The 16,161-nt window shown below is 38.2% G+C and overlaps 2 protein-coding genes across 6 annotated transcripts; both read right to left on the bottom strand.

Annotated features, from left to right (window-relative positions):
• Positions 1 to 1,044: 1,044 nt before the first annotated feature.
• Positions 1,045 to 4,340, bottom strand: LOC9327140 (dolichyl-diphosphooligosaccharide--protein glycosyltransferase subunit STT3B). The gene is made up of 5 exons (XM_002891032.2): positions 2,759 to 4,340; positions 2,216 to 2,670; positions 1,633 to 1,755; positions 1,483 to 1,542; positions 1,045 to 1,375 (listed from the first exon to the last, which is right to left on the bottom strand). Exons 1-5 carry the CDS (start codon positions 4,205 to 4,207, stop codon positions 1,246 to 1,248), a joined length of 2,217 nt encoding a protein of 738 aa, XP_002891078.1. The 5' UTR covers positions 4,208 to 4,340; the 3' UTR covers positions 1,045 to 1,245.
• Positions 4,341 to 4,902: 562 nt separating this feature from the next.
• LOC9329872 (type I inositol polyphosphate 5-phosphatase 1) lies at positions 4,903 to 8,072 on the bottom strand. Of its 5 annotated transcripts, none has more exons than XM_021012825.1 (10): positions 7,755 to 8,065; positions 7,512 to 7,659; positions 7,381 to 7,434; positions 7,179 to 7,248; positions 6,817 to 6,921; positions 6,007 to 6,727; positions 5,742 to 5,932; positions 5,551 to 5,659; positions 5,299 to 5,441; positions 4,903 to 5,218 (listed from the first exon to the last, which is right to left on the bottom strand). In XM_021012825.1, exons 1-10 carry the CDS (start codon positions 7,791 to 7,793, stop codon positions 5,032 to 5,034), a joined length of 1,767 nt encoding a protein of 588 aa, XP_020868484.1. In that variant the 5' UTR covers positions 7,794 to 8,065; the 3' UTR covers positions 4,903 to 5,031. The 5 variants fall into 5 exon arrangements, with proteins under 5 accessions (XP_020868484.1, XP_020868485.1, XP_020868486.1 ...); XM_021012826.1 differs by having other exon boundaries at positions 7,381 to 7,431; positions 7,755 to 8,064; XM_021012827.1 differs by having other exon boundaries at positions 6,817 to 6,925; positions 7,755 to 8,062.
• Positions 8,073 to 16,161: the final 8,089 nt, after the last annotated feature.

The following is a 16,161-nucleotide window of genomic DNA, read 5'->3' as shown; positions in this document are numbered from 1 at the left end:
TGCATTTCAAGTCCGCTATGGGTCTTGATATACGTTGGCTCGACTCTGAACGAGACAATAGTTGATGAAAAATAGTTGCGTATTAGGAGGACTTGGTGGGAAAATAATAGAATTGAGGATTTGAAAGCCAAATATAAACTTGAAAAGATAAAACGGGATGTGAGAACACGTAAAGGATGAATCTTGATGATTTTATTGATAACAAAAAGCTTCAAGAATTATTCTGTGAGTTTGGAATCATCAGTTCTTGCAAGGCACGCATGTAATCCTATTAGCAAAAGAATACCTTGATTTGTGACTACGACGAATAATCAAATTTAACTTATGAATTTTTAAGGTCATGGCCCATTATAATCATATTAGCAAAGGTAGTGGGTTAGTTGAGTTCTCAATGAGTGAAGATGCTTCCAAAGCTGTAAGTTTGTAAACCATGTAATTAGTTTTTTTTTAGACAACTGCTCAAGATGAATGAGAAGGTGATGGGAAAGAAATCTATCTATGTCTTTTTGACACAATGTAAAGAGGAACGTAAGCTTCATTTACAAACTCAATTTAATAACCTTTCGCAGGACATTGTTTCGTCAACCATAACACCAAGTCCTCGCCAATATACTATCTTCAGTCAAGCGGTCGGCCCAACAACATGTTATCTCTATAACCTCCATTAAGAGTATACAACTTTCAATCGTATTTTATGTGCGGATCAAGAATGTCAAACAGTTGCCCTCCAATGTCTATGCCTAATTTCATGGTACCACAACCATTTCGTCCAACAATATACCCACATGCTCCTCCTGTCGGCCTCCACTATGGTTTTCCACTCCCACTACTATAATCAAATCTATGGAACTCCTACCATAGATTTTGGTAGCTTACCAGAAATAACATTATGGTTCCAAAAATAAACTGATGGATTGATAGTCTTCTTTTATTAAGTTAAGGTCATGTTAGGATTTCATTTACCATATTATATTTACTCATTGATTTTAATATGATTAATGTTTCTTTTATCTCTAATTTTCAAAATTTATGTTTACTTTGAGCTTGATCAAACCAAGATTAAATTACATAACCTGTTTTAAAAGTATACGAACAAACCAATGCAAATAGGTCTCAACTTAAACGATGGAAAAACTACAAAACTTGTCTCTGCATAAAAAATCAAACAAAGTCCAAGAAAATCCGAAATTGTATGGTTCCTCAAACCTATCAACTATCTAAAGCCATTTTCATAACATTGAAGCGTCACAACCTGTTCGTAGGAGGTTTGACTCTGTAAATGCGAACTATCCAGTTGGATGTTGTGTAAGCTTCTTCTAAGTGTTCAAGTTTGATATCTTTGTTCCCTATCTCCACTCCTCTTGCTCTATCATACCTGCCAATAATTCCACCGCTCAACTTTTTTTCATATGTAAAGTAACTGCGTTTATGATGGACTAAACTATCTTCAAAATGCAAAACGCAAATAGGTGTTTAACATACCCGGGTGGCTTGCCGTATTCTGTGGTCAGCTCACCGAACCTGTAATAGCATAACTTGTACCTATACACGAAAACAACAATTAAGATGAATTGCATCGTTTTCAAATTTACATTATACATGCTAAAAGTAGAGTCTTGAGTGTTAACTTACATAAGACAGTTCAGCATTTTTGGTGATGCACCCTTATCTACACGGAATTCACCATTCACAAGGTAATCAGGTTCCTTGATCACTGGGAATACTCCGCCTCCAATTCTCACCATCCACAAGAACCTAACCCACAATTTTTATATTATTAAAGATGATCAATAACTCCACAAATCAACTGAATCAAAAGAGTCTCCTTAGAATCACTAAGAACTGGAAGACCATTAAAGATATTAACACGCCAGAAGTATATCATCATTGGTATTATGGAGATATATGTAATAACAACTAAATCTCAGTGGACGACTCAAACCAATCGCTACAAGTCAACAGTACAATCCACCCACTTATGACTAGCCCATGTCATTTTTTTGTTCACTACTAGTTCAAACCAATTACTACAAACCCCACACTTGTTGTATAACTGAGAAGTAGCCAGACAAACAAAATTTTCCAAAAGAAAAAACAAACGTATATATCTAACAAGCCACCAATTAATGCCGTATTTGGTTGACACGCAACAATAACCAGAAATTCAGTAATAAACGAGAAGAGGAGCATACACGAGAGAAGTTAAAAGACTTACTTGTTGATATCATCTGAAGAATAACCAGTAACACCACCAAAGACGACCAATACATAGTTCACATCAAGTGACCTCATAATGTCATACGCCTCATCTTCATAAGAAGACATGGCACGTCCAACGGTAGCAATATGTGTGTTGTTCCAGGTATTGTTATCGACAATGACAGTTCTGTTTCCCATGGCAGTGATTTGGTACCCATAGTCCCACCACGACATGATCTTAGCATCAGTGGGAGTGTTTTGCCTAAGCCAGTAGTAGGCCTCGCGGTAATCATCAAAGATGATTCTGTTCCCATGGGCTCCTCTTGCAGCTAAGACAATTGAGGGAGATGAATATGCCTCTGATGTCACCCATGTGCAGTGAATGGCATATCTACTCAGCAAATAAAATACACCAAGAAGAAGAGCAATGGCACCATTCTTCTGGAAAGGCTGAGACTGATCAAGTGTAACCTGCTAGGACACAGGAGTTCAAAGTAGGTGGCAAGTGGTACAATAGTTTAAACCAAAGCAGATAAAAAAATGGAAACTAAAGATTCACCTTTGAAGAGGCTTTTGAACTACCAGCTCCTTTCGTGGAACCAGTCTGAGAAACCTTTTGTTTTGTCCTTAACAGAGAAGTTAAATTCTTGACAGTGGCAGAGACAGCTATGGCACTGATAAGACAAACTGCTGGAGTGGCGACGAGAATAAGCCGAACCATGACACCAGCAAAGTACAAGCTAGTGAGACCATACATGACAATAAATATCGTAGCATCCGTCAAACGCTTGAAACAGAAGTAAAGACCCGCAGGGAAAAGAAAGAGCAGAATATGGTAGTCAAACATGAAAGACGACCAAGCCGTAGGCTGATGCTCAGAAACAGATGCAATAATGGGAATATGATCCTTTGCATAAGTCGGGTCAAGCAACGAGTAAAATCGACCAGTCCATGGAGATATATAGCCAGACGCTGTTCCAACACCCAAAGCAATACCACCAACCAAAATAGCCGATGTCACAGTTATCCTCAAAAAGGTTTGGAACAACTTGGTGTCATTGAGCTGGTACTTCACCCAGTCCAAGAAGTAAAACACCTGCATCAATAAGAAGACGCCCATTGCACCCATATGCTCACCAGATTGAACATGTTGAAACCCAACAAACCGAATTTGCATCGCGAGCAACATCCCCAAGATATACATACAGTTATAAGCAATGTAAAGCCTCATCGAATACCTTCCAGTGATCAACAACACCAACACATAAAGCGGAACCAAGTTGATAATAAACACATATCCTCCCCAAGCAGAAACCATATAAAAGTAACCAAACGCAGAGCCAAGAGCCCAAGCCAATGAACCAGTGTTAACCGCTTTAACAAACAGATAAAACGTCAACAAAAGAGCGAAAATCGCGACAGCTTCGTTATCATACGACCCGGCTACAGACCGAGAAATGTATCCGGGGCAAATAGCGATTAAAACAGCAGCAACAAGACCAGCTCCTGTATCCCAAATCTCTTTACCAAAGAAATACGCAACTAAAGTCGTATTCGACGCGAAAAACGGTGCGGTTAACACACAAACCTCACGGATATGAACAAAGAATCGGAGAAACCGCAATGTCCAGTAGATTAACGCAGCTGTGACCATAAGACCAGGATAAAGCGTACCGCCGATGATTCGACCTAGCGGATACCAACTCTCGGAATCGAACCAGTTCCAAAACTCGTAGAAGCCTTTCTCTGTGAGGAAAAGAGTCGTACGGTAGTTGAAATACGGATCGAATTCGTGGATCATTGATTCGTATCGGAGAACACTGAAGAGACGAGCTATGAAGGCTAAGATATAGACGAGACCAAGGATCGAGATACGGAGCAAGAGCTCTTGTTGCTTCGTCTTCAATTTTAGGGATTTGAAAGGGAAGAAACTACTGTTGAGTAGATCTGGATTCGTCGTCTTCGTCGCCATGGATTCCGATTTCGTTGGCTCTGATTTTCCTCCCATTGCTTTGAGGAAATGGACGAGTACCGATCTCCGACGGGTATGATCTTAAAGTCAAGTCGTCGGAATTGTGAGTGTAGAGAGTTCTAACTCTTACTGATTTGTGAATTTTTTTTTTCTTTTTTTTTTTTGGGAAAATCAGTGATCAACGTCAGTGTGAAGTGAAGTGAGTGGCAGATTTATTGGGCTTTTACTGAGCCCATTATTTACCATAGCATAGCCCATCAGTCAAAATTCCTAGGCCTGGGGTTCGGGTATCCGTTCGATTCTGGTTCGGTTTCGGTTCGGTTTCGGTTCTTTTGATTCTAGAGTTTAGGATCCATATATGAACCAATGAATTTTGGTTCGATTCCGGTTCTTTCGGTTCTGAAGTTCAGGATCCATTCGGATATTTTTAGGTATTTTGGATATTTTTGGGTATTTTCGAATATTTTTTGGATATTATAAGTATTTTTTTTATATATTTTCCAAATATTTGTTGGTATTTCGGGTATTTTTTAGTTATTTTATCTAAAAATAACTAATATTTTTAGATATAAACTCATATTTCGGATATTTTCGGGTACCCGAAATTTTTTGGTTCGGTTGGATTCCGGTTCTGGTTCTTTCGGTTCTAAAATTTAGGATCCATTTGAGTATTTTAAAATTTTGGTTCGATTCCGGTTCGGTTCTCGTGGTTCGGTTATTTTGACCAGGCCTTAACTTTACAATGCATCTTCTCACCATTGCCTCCACAGTTCCTATGTGTACGTGAACACTATTATACATGAAGGGTATATAAATTGTTAAATAACTATACACAAATGGGATCTGACAGAAGAGGGTATTTAGGCGTCAAGGCCTTGAATTTCGGCATATGTGAGTGTAAGCACATGCTGAAGTTTCCGTGGAGACAAAACCTCGACCTTGGCCAAGAACGTGGCTGTGACAGGCCGGTGATCCGATAGTTTAATCTCGTTTCTTCTGTAATTAAAAAGCTTCATTCCCTTTCCTTTCCAAATGATGCGGTCACACCTGATCAATTATAGTCACTTCGAACTCATTGTTATGAGTACTACGGAAAAATGTTGTATCACTGTGTATGAAGAAAATACCAGGCTGGTCTACGTTTCCCGGATTCCGGGTCATCTCCGATGTAGTTCTCTGAATCGATTTCGTATTTGTATGTTGGTGGAAAATCTAAAGTTCCCTCTGACCATCCCTCGAATACGTTCCCTTTTGTCATTTCTCTTGAAAGCTATCAGAGAATGAAACATGTAATTTCAACCTCTATCAAAAGATTGCTTCATATGTAACTTCAAAAACATAAACGTTAGAGCTTTGTGATTATGCTGCAGTAAAGGTACCTGATCATACTCTACCAACCTCTGCCATTCCTTTCTTGCAATAAGTTCATGTGTCTTCTCATACGACAAGTTAATCCGATAGTTCAGATCTCCCAGCCAGATTATTCTTCTACAGAGGGTTCATCTTGTTTTAATTCAAAATATTAAGAGTTAAATGTAATTTAATGGATCAACTGAGAAATATAACGTACTCATGATCGCGGATGCTTCTTGGAATCCCGTTGGCATTTAAAGAATGCGGAAGAAACTGCGTTCTTCTGTGAATTTCACGTACATCATCGTTTCTTTTCTCTTGATCTGTATCCTTTTCCCCAGATGACAGATGCGAGCACAAGAAACAAAATGGTGTTTGATAGATTGACATGCTCACAGATACAGATCCCTGTAACACCGCAAGAAACCGTAAGTTATTTGCTAGCTTAAGAATTTAGAGCAACTAGTAAGAGAAATCAAGACCTTGTTACCAATGTAGCCCATAATACCAACACCAACAGTAGATACACAAAGGTTGCTTATGTGCTTGCGCAAGTTCCTCCGAACCCAGATGGTGAGAAACACTCCAACCATCTGTTTGCTCACAATCCTTACATACGATGGTTTTCTCAGATGCGTGATAGTCAGATTCACTGACTTGAAGGAACCACGTCTTTCGGAAACATATTGATTTAGCAGCCTCAATGGAGGCTCTGGCCAGCTCAAACCTACTCTTTTAGTGTAACTAAATCTTTCTTCCCTTTTTGAATCACTATTAATCTGCATCGAAAGAGAGCGGTCTGGCGTATTTGGTGATGAAAATTGCCTCTGTAGATATTCTTGTATTGGCAAGCAAGACGCATTGTCATTGGCAGAACCCAAAACGTCTATATTAGTAAGTGAATCTTCGCTTACGATTGGTATGTCTGTGATTTCAACAGAGTTGAGTTTGTTATCCATTGAACTAATAGCATCGCAAGCATCATGACTGGTTTCAACAAACATATCTTCTACCCTATAAGGAACCTCTTCGGATTGCTTAAATTTTGATGGAGAAGGGGGATCACTGTGACTTACAATCTTCAGCTTTCTTGGTCGAACTTGGTTTAAAGCATCTCGTATCAAGTTCTCCCATTCAGAAGCAGGCTGGTCATCCTCCATACCAAAAATGTTTCCAGCATTTAAGGGAACAATTTCCTGAAGACTGAAATGAAATGATTCATGAACACTGAATACAGAACTCTTTCACCAAGGCACTTAATCAAAAGATTCAGGGAAAAAAAAAAAACATACCCAAGAACATAAATGTCAGCAGGTTCAACAGTGTCTAGCCAACCATCAATATCCAAGTCAGATGAAGGAACTCTCCCTCCAACATTCCATGTCCCAGCACAGATTCTAGCTACATCAAAACCACATACCAGGACTCACACAGATGAAAAAAATGGAACTTCTTAAATAAATGCTTCACAATATAGCATCAGAGGAGAAAAGAGACACAAGAAACCAAATATCTGTATACAAACTAAAGATAACTACAAGGAGCTGTGTTTCCTCAACTAGACAGAGACCAGAAAACTCACAATATAGCAGAAACATCAACAATCAAAATGACAACATTGTGAATGCAAAGATAAGCAGAATAATCAAAAGACCTGATTGCTTTGGTATCCATATACTGCACCCTGAAAGTTTCAGAATTTCGTCTTCTAAGCTTAGGCCCATCTGAATTTAAGAAAAAAGAAATCTGAATGAGCAATAATGTTCCTCTAATCCAAACACTATCACTGAAAATTAGCTATAAGGAATGATTCCACGAACATAAATGAAGACCTGAGGAGTTACATATCACATTACCGTCAATATCAGCACGAGGATTGGTAACTCCAGAGCTACTTGGATCAAATTCTGCTACACAAAGGTTCAGATTCAGTCATAATAGAGTACAGAAAACCTAATGTATTCCCGGAGAGTCAGAGTAAGCTGACCTTGGGCTCTATCTTCGTAGTCATCGTCACTATCAGCGCTATAATCTGATTCAGTGGCAGAAACATTGAACCATTTACGGAGAACAAGACGTGCCCAGTAGAGCTGGAGACATGAGAAAGCTGAGCAACATATTGTAGCCCAATTGCTCTGCAACATTTCACATGATCGTTATCCCCAATAAAAAAAAACCTAATTCAACCAAACTATACGAAGGAAAAAGGAGAAGATAGAGATCTGCATACCTCGGTTCGCCGTGATGATCGTGATCGTACTTCCGCCATAAACTCCGGTCAAACCTAACAGAGAGAGAAGAAGAGGTTGCAGGAGGAAGAAGATGCGGTTGAGACTTAACGACCTTTGGTAGGATATTGATTTCTTTTTAGAACCGGTGGTTAAAAGTTTGATTATATTCCGGTTTAAAACCGGTTAAGAATATGTCAACTAAATTTGGGGGAATATAATTGACTAGCATACATAGTCACAGGGCAAATAAACCGAACCGAATGTACCGAACTGAAACCGAAGCAAAAAGAACTGAACCGAACTGAATAGAAAATTTGAAAATAACCGAATAGATAGTAAATTTAATAGCCGAAATAACCATAACCGAATCGATAGTTAACCGAAATATTTCGGGTAACCGAAATACAATTATATTTTCAAAATAATTAGTTATTTATAGACCAAATAATCAAAAATAATTGAAAATATATAAAAATAGTTAAAATACTCGAAAATAACCGAAATATATCCAAAAAAATATCAAAAAAAAAAGCTCTCGAGAAAAGTTGGAGATGGTGACGGCGCTAGGGTAATCACCCGACCATGCGTTTGTTTTTTGCGGCGAGGGTGGATTGGGATTCGGTATGGAAGACTGAGATCTCTCTCGGAGGATTTGAGGGAGGTGTATCTCTTGGGTTTCAATTGGTTTCATCGGTTAATTTGGTAAAAAAGGCACTTCGCCGATGGTTTCGACTGAGATGTAATCCGGCCATGCGTTTATGTCTCAAGCAATAGAGAATCAGGGAGTCTTGGGTTTCTTTGGGATCTTCATCGAATGGTTTGATGGAATTTTTATTTTTGGGATACGATTGGTTTTGAGGAATATTTTGGTAGTCAAGGCAGGTTGTCAATGGGTTAGAGGAGATTCTATCTCTTGGGGGAAGCAGGAGTATGGTTGTGAGGAAGCAAATGATAGATCTGGGCGAGTAAAGTTGTGTATCGGGGGGCAATGGAGGAGAGAAGTGAAGATTGTTTCAGGGAAAATGGAGTCTCGATCTGCTAGATATGGTGTCGTAAGTTGGATCTTGATTCGGGGAACTAGACGTGGGGTGAAGGAGATCCGATCTGTTCATGGGTCTTTCTCGAAATGGTCTCAATGGTGGGTTGGGGACAGCATTTGGGTGGTTTCCGGGGAACTTTTAAATGGGGGAGTTTTGGTTTTGATCTTGATTTTGGAATATGAATGCGAGTTAAAGGAGCTGCGATGTCTTCGTGGGGAAGTGTTGAGTCGGGATAGATGGTGGCTTGTTTGGGGGCGAATCCTAAAGCTAGATTGTGTTTTGAAGGAAATTAAATCTATTCAGGCTGATGCGTTGTATGGCTATGGTGATGAGAAGGATGGTGATAAAGAGGTAGACTCTAGGGTTCTACACCCAATAATGAGGTCTAGTTTTGTTTCCATCATGTTTTGCTTCAGATTTGGCTCTTCTCGGGTGATTCTAAGGGTCATATCCAATGGATATGTTTCTGGTTTTGAAGTGGAGGCCTTCAATGGAGGATTGCAATGGTTTATTACAAACAAAGAGGAGGATTCATCACAATCGAAGTTATTGTGGATGGATTTTCACTCTCATTCTTTGGTGGTTTCTCAGATTTGCATATTTGACTCATCATTTTCAATTTGGGAAGATGTTTTCATATCTCTATTACTCAATTTCGGAGATTATTTGGTCTCCAATTGGTTTTTAGGAAAGCATAGTTTTGGGATTTGGTTATGGAAATTGTGGTTCGTATTTCATGTAACACTTTATATGTTGAACGATTTGGTGTTCTGTTTTTCTCAAAGTTTTGAAACAGAAGATCAGGCTCTTTTCTTTAATTGGAAAATTTGGGTGACAAGGTTGCAAAATTTGGGAGATTATGGGAATGAAGACCATAAACCGACGCACCATGGCACGGTAAAAGGTTTCACGGGTGGACGCAACCCACCAAAACACAAAGTTTATAAATGAAGGTTTTGAGTTGGAATTGTCAAGGGCTCGGGAATAAGGCAACTATCGGTTATCTTCGGGATATTTGGAAACAACACCGGCCAGATTTTTTATTTCTTTCGGAAACAAAACAATCCACCTCTTTTATGGAAAAATTTGTAGGTCATTTTGGTTATAAAAATTTAAGAACTGTGGATCCTATCGGTTGTAGTGGCGGTTTAGCCCTCTTTTTTAATAATGATTATCATGTTTCGGTTTTATTTGAAAGTAATCGGTTAATCGATGTTGAAGCAATTTATAAGGGCAAAGTAATTTATCTTACTTTTGTTTATGGAGACCCGGTTCCTAGTAAGAGGGAACAAGTGTGGGAAAGGTTAACTAGAACCGGCTTATCTCGAGACTCTCCGTGGTTTTTAATTGGTGATTTTAATGAATTAACTGGAAATCATGAAAAGAGAGGGGGTAAATTAAGACACGCGTCTTCTTTTATTCCGTTTAATTTAATGATTCAAAATTGTGGTCTTCTGGAATTCCCATATATAGGAGATTGGTTGTCTTGGAGGGGCTGGCGGGATAAGAAACCGATACGATGCCGTCTAGATCGGGCCTTGGCAAATGAAGATTGGCATGAATTATTCTGTAATTCTTTTGTTGAGTATTTACAAATGGTAGCCTCTGACCATTCACCGGTTTTAGCTACGATTGCGGATAAGATACCACGCGGGAAACAAAGTTTCAGGTTTGACAAAAGGTGGATAGGAAAAGAAGGGTTATTGGAGACAATTGAAACTGGTTGGAATTTTGATACTGAGCCAGGAGATGGGAAATTTGTGGAAAAATTGACCAATTGTCGGCGAGCAATATCGAAATGGCGACGGGAGCTGACCCCATATGGTCGACAAACAATTGAGGATTCAAAATCACAACTATCCGCGGCGCAGCGAGATGATGGTCGATCACGGGTGGAGATTACGGATTTAACAATTCGGTTGAAAGAGGCTTATAGGGATGAGGAATTATATTGGCATCAGAAAAGTAGAAGTTCTTTGCTGCAATTAGGAGACAATAATTCGAAATACTTTCACGCTCTAACGAAACAGAGACGGGCGAGGAATCGAATTACGGGTTTACACGATGAGAATGGGATCTGGTCAACGGAGGATAAAGTGGTTCAAAATATTGCGGTTTCTTACTTTCAGACGTTATTTACTACGACAAAACCCGAAGAATTTGAGGATGCGTTGGAAGAAGTACAAAGGCTGATTACGGATCAGATTAATGATTTTTTAATAGCTCCGGCAACGGAGGGAGAAGTGAGAGCAGCTCTATTTATGATGCACCCGGAGAAGGCTCCCGGGCCAGATGGTATGACAGCTTTGTTTTTTCAAAAAGCTTGGACTACCATTAAAGTAGATCTTTTATGCTTGGTTAATTCTTTCCTAGAGGATGAGATTTTTGATAAACGGTTGAATACGACAAACATTTGTCTAATTCCAAAAACGGAAAGACCGACCAGGATGACGGAGTTACGACCTATTAGTCTCTGCAATGTTGGTTACAAGATTATATCGAAGATTCTTTGTCAAAGACTAAAGACGGTTTTACCAAAACTGATCTCGGAAACACAATCGGCTTTTGTTGAAGGGCGATTAATCTCGGATAACATTCTTATTGCACAAGAGATGTTCCATGGGCTAAGAACTAACCCATCCTGTAAAGGAAAATTCATGGCTATAAAAATGGATATGAGTAAGGCTTATGATAGGGTGAAATGGATTTTCGTTGAAAAGGTTTTGAACAGATTGGGTTTCTGTGAAAAATGGATTAGTTGGATAATGTGGTGTATCTCTACAGTCCAATACAAGGTTCTCATTAACGGACAACCTCGTGGTCTAATAATTCCGGAGAGAGGATTACGACAAGGAGATCCGCTTTCTCCTTATCTATTCATTCTTTGTACAGAAGTACTAATTGCGAACATACGGAAAGCTGAACGGGAGAAATTAATTACGGGTATAAAGGTAGCAGATGCATGCCCTCCGGTTACTCACTTGTTGTTTGCGGATGATAGCCTTTTCTTTTGTAAGGCTAATAAGGATCAGTGCGGGGTAATTTTGGGGATTTTAAAGCAGTATGAAGCGGTCTCGGGACAACAAATTAACTACTCGAAATCTTCGATTCAGTTTGGACATAAGGTAGTTGACGATGTTAAGGAGGAGATTAGATCTACTTTAGGTATCACTACCATCGGTGGTATGGGTTCTTATCTCGGTTTGCCAGAAAGTCTAGGTGGCTCCAAGACGAAACTTTTATCTTTCGTCCGAGATAGATTACAGACAAGAATTAACGGATGGTCGGCAAAATTTTTATCTAAAGGTGGGAAAGAAGTGATGATTAAATCGGTAGCTGCGGCATTACCAACTTATGTGATGTCGTGCTTCAGACTACCGAAAACAATCACTTCTAAACTTACCAGTGCAGTTGCTAATTTCTGGTGGAGCTCGAATGGTGAATCCAGAGGCATGCATTGGATGGCCTGGGATAAATTGTGTACTAGTAAAATGGAAGGAGGGATAGGATTTCGGAACGTCGATGATTTTAACTTGGCATTACTTGCTAAACAGTTATGGCGATTAATCACGGTTCCAGATTCTCTCTTTGCAAGGATTTTTAAAGGGCGGTATTATCGGAAATCCAACCCATTGGAAAATATAAAGTCTTATTCCCCATCGTATGGGTGGCGGAGTATATGCTCAGCTAGATCTCTGGTTAAAAAAGGACTTATTAAAAGAGTCGGATCTGGGACTTCTATCTCAGTTTGGGAGGATCCATGGATTCCAGCTCAATTCCCGAGACCAGCAAAAAATAATGGATCTATTATGGATCCATCTCTTAAAGTAAACATGTTAATCGACCGCTGGTCGAATTTTTGGAACAGTGATCTCCTTAAGGCGATCTTTGACCAGGATGAAGTCGAATTAATTAGTGCCCTACCAGTGGGAGCGATACACAAGGAGGATACTTTGGGTTGGCACTTTACAAAATCCGGCAAATATTCAGTTAAGTCGGGGTATCATACCGCAAGGTTGGATAAGTCAGAGTCTAGCTCCTCTTTCATTGGGCCAGATCTCATTAAGTTAAAGGCTAACACTTGGAAAGTACAATGTCCACCAAGGATACGTCACTTTTTATGGCAAATCTTAACGGGTTGTGTACCGGTTACAGAGAATTTAAAGAGGAGAGGAGTTGTTTGTGACTCATGATGTGCCAGATGTGGTGTACCTGAGGAGACAGTCAATCACACACTCTTTCAGTGCCACCCAGCACGACAGGTTTGGGCACTTTCTCAAATTCCTACGGCTATGGGGATTTTCCCCTCGGATTCTATTTTTGCGAATTTAGATCATCTATTTTGGAGGATACCTTCGGAGGTTGATTCCAGTGCTTATCCATGGATTCTTTGGTATATCTGGAAAGCACAGAATGAAAAGATTTTTGGAAATGTTGATAATGATCCGCTAGAGGTTTTACGACTAGCGGAAAAAGAGGTACAATTGTGGCAATCAGCTCAAGTGGAGCTTCATAGTGAAAATCAAGAATCATGGGCAACTCCAAACCGGCCTCGAACGAGGGGGGTGTCTATTGATTCGAATTTCACGGGATATCGTTGTTTTGTGGACGGATCTTGGAAGGACAATGATAAGTTTTCCGGACTAGGGTGGTTTTGCACACCATCGTATGGTGAGCCGACAACAAGGGGAGCTGCTAACCTCCGTAGAAGCCTATCTTCGCTACATACAGAATTCGAGGCCCTCCTGTGGGCGATGAAGTGTATGATTGGTGCAGATAATCAAGATGTAGATTTCTTTACAGACTGTTCTGACTTGGTGAAGATGGTGTCTTCCCCAACCGAATGGCCGGCCTTCTCAGTGTATTTGGAGGAATTTCAGAGCGACAAGGAAGAGTTCTCCAATTTCTCTCTTTCTCTAATTTCTCGATGTGCTAATACTAAAGCGGACAATCTGGCACGAAAAGTTTGTACGGAACCGCTACACATCACCTATGTAAACAACATTCCTCAAGAATGGCTCTTTTGAGCTCTTTTTAATTTCGGATGACAAAAAAAAATATATATCCAAAAATATCCGAAAATACTCAAAAACAACCGAAATATCCGAAAATATCTTAAACAAAATAACCGAATGGATACTAAATTTTAAAACCGAAATAACCGGAACCAAACCGAAACCGGACCAAAATTTCAAAATATCCGAATAGATACTAAATTTTAGAACCGAAAGAACCAAAACCGAATGGACCCAACCAATACCCGAACGGATAACTGAAAGCCTAGTGAGATAAACAAATATTTGTAATTATATAGAAATATAATTTTACACAAATATTTTTTATAGTTCTCTTACTAAAAATATTAGTTATCCTATAAATGATTTTATTTTTCTATAAATAAATTAATATGATCATTCAATATACTAAGGTTTGGTCGGCATATTAAATGATTCGGGTGGAACTATCCTAGAATAATTGGTCCGGATTCAGAAGAAGTGACTAAACCATCTGTAATGTGCAATCTAAGCTAGTAAGCTGTGTAAGCTGAGTAATTAGCATGGCAACAAGTACTTCGACTTCTTAGACCTCAGTGAATTCCTTGGCAAGGCTTGTGTGTTCTACGTACGTACTCTTACATTTTGAGTTTTTTATATGCAAATTAAGTTTATCAATCTTGTATCACTTTGAAACAAATATTTCTTGAGTATTTACCGTAGAAAAGATAAATGGTTTAGTAGTAAAATGTAGGTCTCCAAACATAAAATAAAAAATTCTCCAAGAATGTTATTTTACAACTAGGTTAGCTCGAACAACCATTAATTAGCGGCCGCGTTAAAGCATTTGCTTTTGGAGCGTGCATGCATTCAAAATTAACCGCATTAAATTATATCATTAGTTACCCTAAATTTTCTATCGCCGCCTACAAAATACTTTGTTAAAGTTACATATACCGAAGTTTGTGAAACATGAGTTAACTAGTAACATGTGACATTAGTATTCTAATAGTTTTACCATTACTGAAATAGATATTAAGCAAAGCTAAAGTATATCTTATCAACTTATCGAGTACAAAACTTTAAATGGATAGTAAAAAGAGGTCAAAGTCTAAAATACATTTTTAATACATTTATAGCTCTCTCCTTCATGTGGGTGTTTTTTTTCTTCTATAAACAATCTTTTGATGCTGCTCACCTCCCCAAACGCACCCACCTCCTTTGTCTTGGTAATGTAATTTTGATTTTTACGTATCATTTTAATTAGTTATATTAGTTTTATGGCTTTTAAGCAATTAAGCCAATTCTACGTATATATAAAAAAATCCATCCCTATTAGATTAATCATAGAAATACGACAAAAACAAAAGGGGCTTCCCTCCGAAATCACTTTTAAGTTTTTAACTTTCACCGTCTCCAAGGCCATGCTGGCTCTAATCACTTGTGTGTTCCCTATCTATAGTCCTATTTTATTCATAACCAAGATATAATTGGGATCTTTTGTTATCATTTCGTCGTGCTAAATACTCTTTCTGTTTCATAATATAAGTCGTTTTAGTTAAAAGCACGCAGATTAATAATATATACTTTTAAAAAAATCAACCAATCATAAAAAAAATTGCATAATATAAATAATTAAAAATATTAAAGTAATATATAATTTGCATTAAAACTTGAAAATGATTTATATTATGAAACAAAAAAATTTATCAAAAATTACTTATATTATGAAACGGAAGAAGTAATAGAGAATATGTTTGTTGTACTCTACCCTTCAAAACTAACATAGAGTTTATACCAATGTAACATAACCATTGTAGAAACAAAATATCTTGTTCACCAGATAAACTCCAAATTACCAACGTTAATGTTTTATTTCCACCTTTATTACACTTTATATTTTACAAGTACATATGTACGTCTAATACTCCTTCATAAGAAGTGTTTGGCATATTTCTAGATAAACTATGATGTTCTAGTTTGACAAAAACAAAAACTATGATGTTCTTTTGCGGTACACAAATCAAACCATTTATGTTCGTGAATATCACAGCTTTAGTTAGCCTCATTTGTCACTTTGAGAGACCACTCTCATTTCATGGATATATTGTTAATAGCTATATGAAGTTAGGAAGATTTACAATATGATTAATTATATTAGACTGAATTTTACGCATATGAAAGATAATATTAAATGTTGTTGATTTCAATGGAGGTAGTACGTATACATATAGACGTTAGGAACACTAAATTTTAGAATGAAATACACGAAATATGTTAGTAGAATTATATCTCACATCGAGAGATGAGAGATTTGTGGGACAATTACTGTCAATTGATTTTGAGTTGGAAATTCATATTTACTGAAAAGT

The sequence above is a fragment of the Arabidopsis lyrata genome, assembly GCF_000004255.2.
Source record: "Arabidopsis lyrata subsp. lyrata unplaced genomic scaffold ARALYscaffold_1, whole genome shotgun sequence".
NCBI lineage: Eukaryota > Viridiplantae > Streptophyta > Magnoliopsida > Brassicales > Brassicaceae > Arabidopsis > Arabidopsis lyrata.
The sequence above is the reverse complement of the archived record's forward strand: the minus strand, read 5'-3'. Positions and strand labels throughout refer to the sequence as shown.

Excerpts from the sequence above, each read along its gene's own strand:
- LOC9327140 (XM_002891032.2), bottom strand. The coding sequence starts at position 4,207 with ATGGGAGGAAAATCAGAGCCAACGAAATCGGAATCCATGGCGACGAAG. Across the intron at positions 1,543-1,632 it reads AAAATGCTGAACTGTCTTAT|GTACAAGTTATGCTATTACA; the intron begins GTAAGTTAACAC and ends TTTCGTGTATAG. Across the intron at positions 1,376-1,482 it reads GAATACGGCAAGCCACCCGG|GTATGATAGAGCAAGAGGAG; the intron begins GTATGTTAAACA and ends AATTATTGGCAG.
- LOC9329872 (XM_021012825.1), bottom strand. The coding sequence starts at position 7,793 with ATGGCGGAAGTACGATCACGATCATCACGGCGAACCGAG. Across the intron at positions 6,728-6,816 it reads GCTGACATTTATGTTCTTGG|TCTTCAGGAAATTGTTCCCT; the intron begins GTATGTTTTTTT and ends ATTTCATTTCAG. Across the intron at positions 5,933-6,006 it reads TGGGCTACATTGGTAACAAG|GGATCTGTATCTGTGAGCAT; the intron begins GTCTTGATTTCT and ends GCGGTGTTACAG.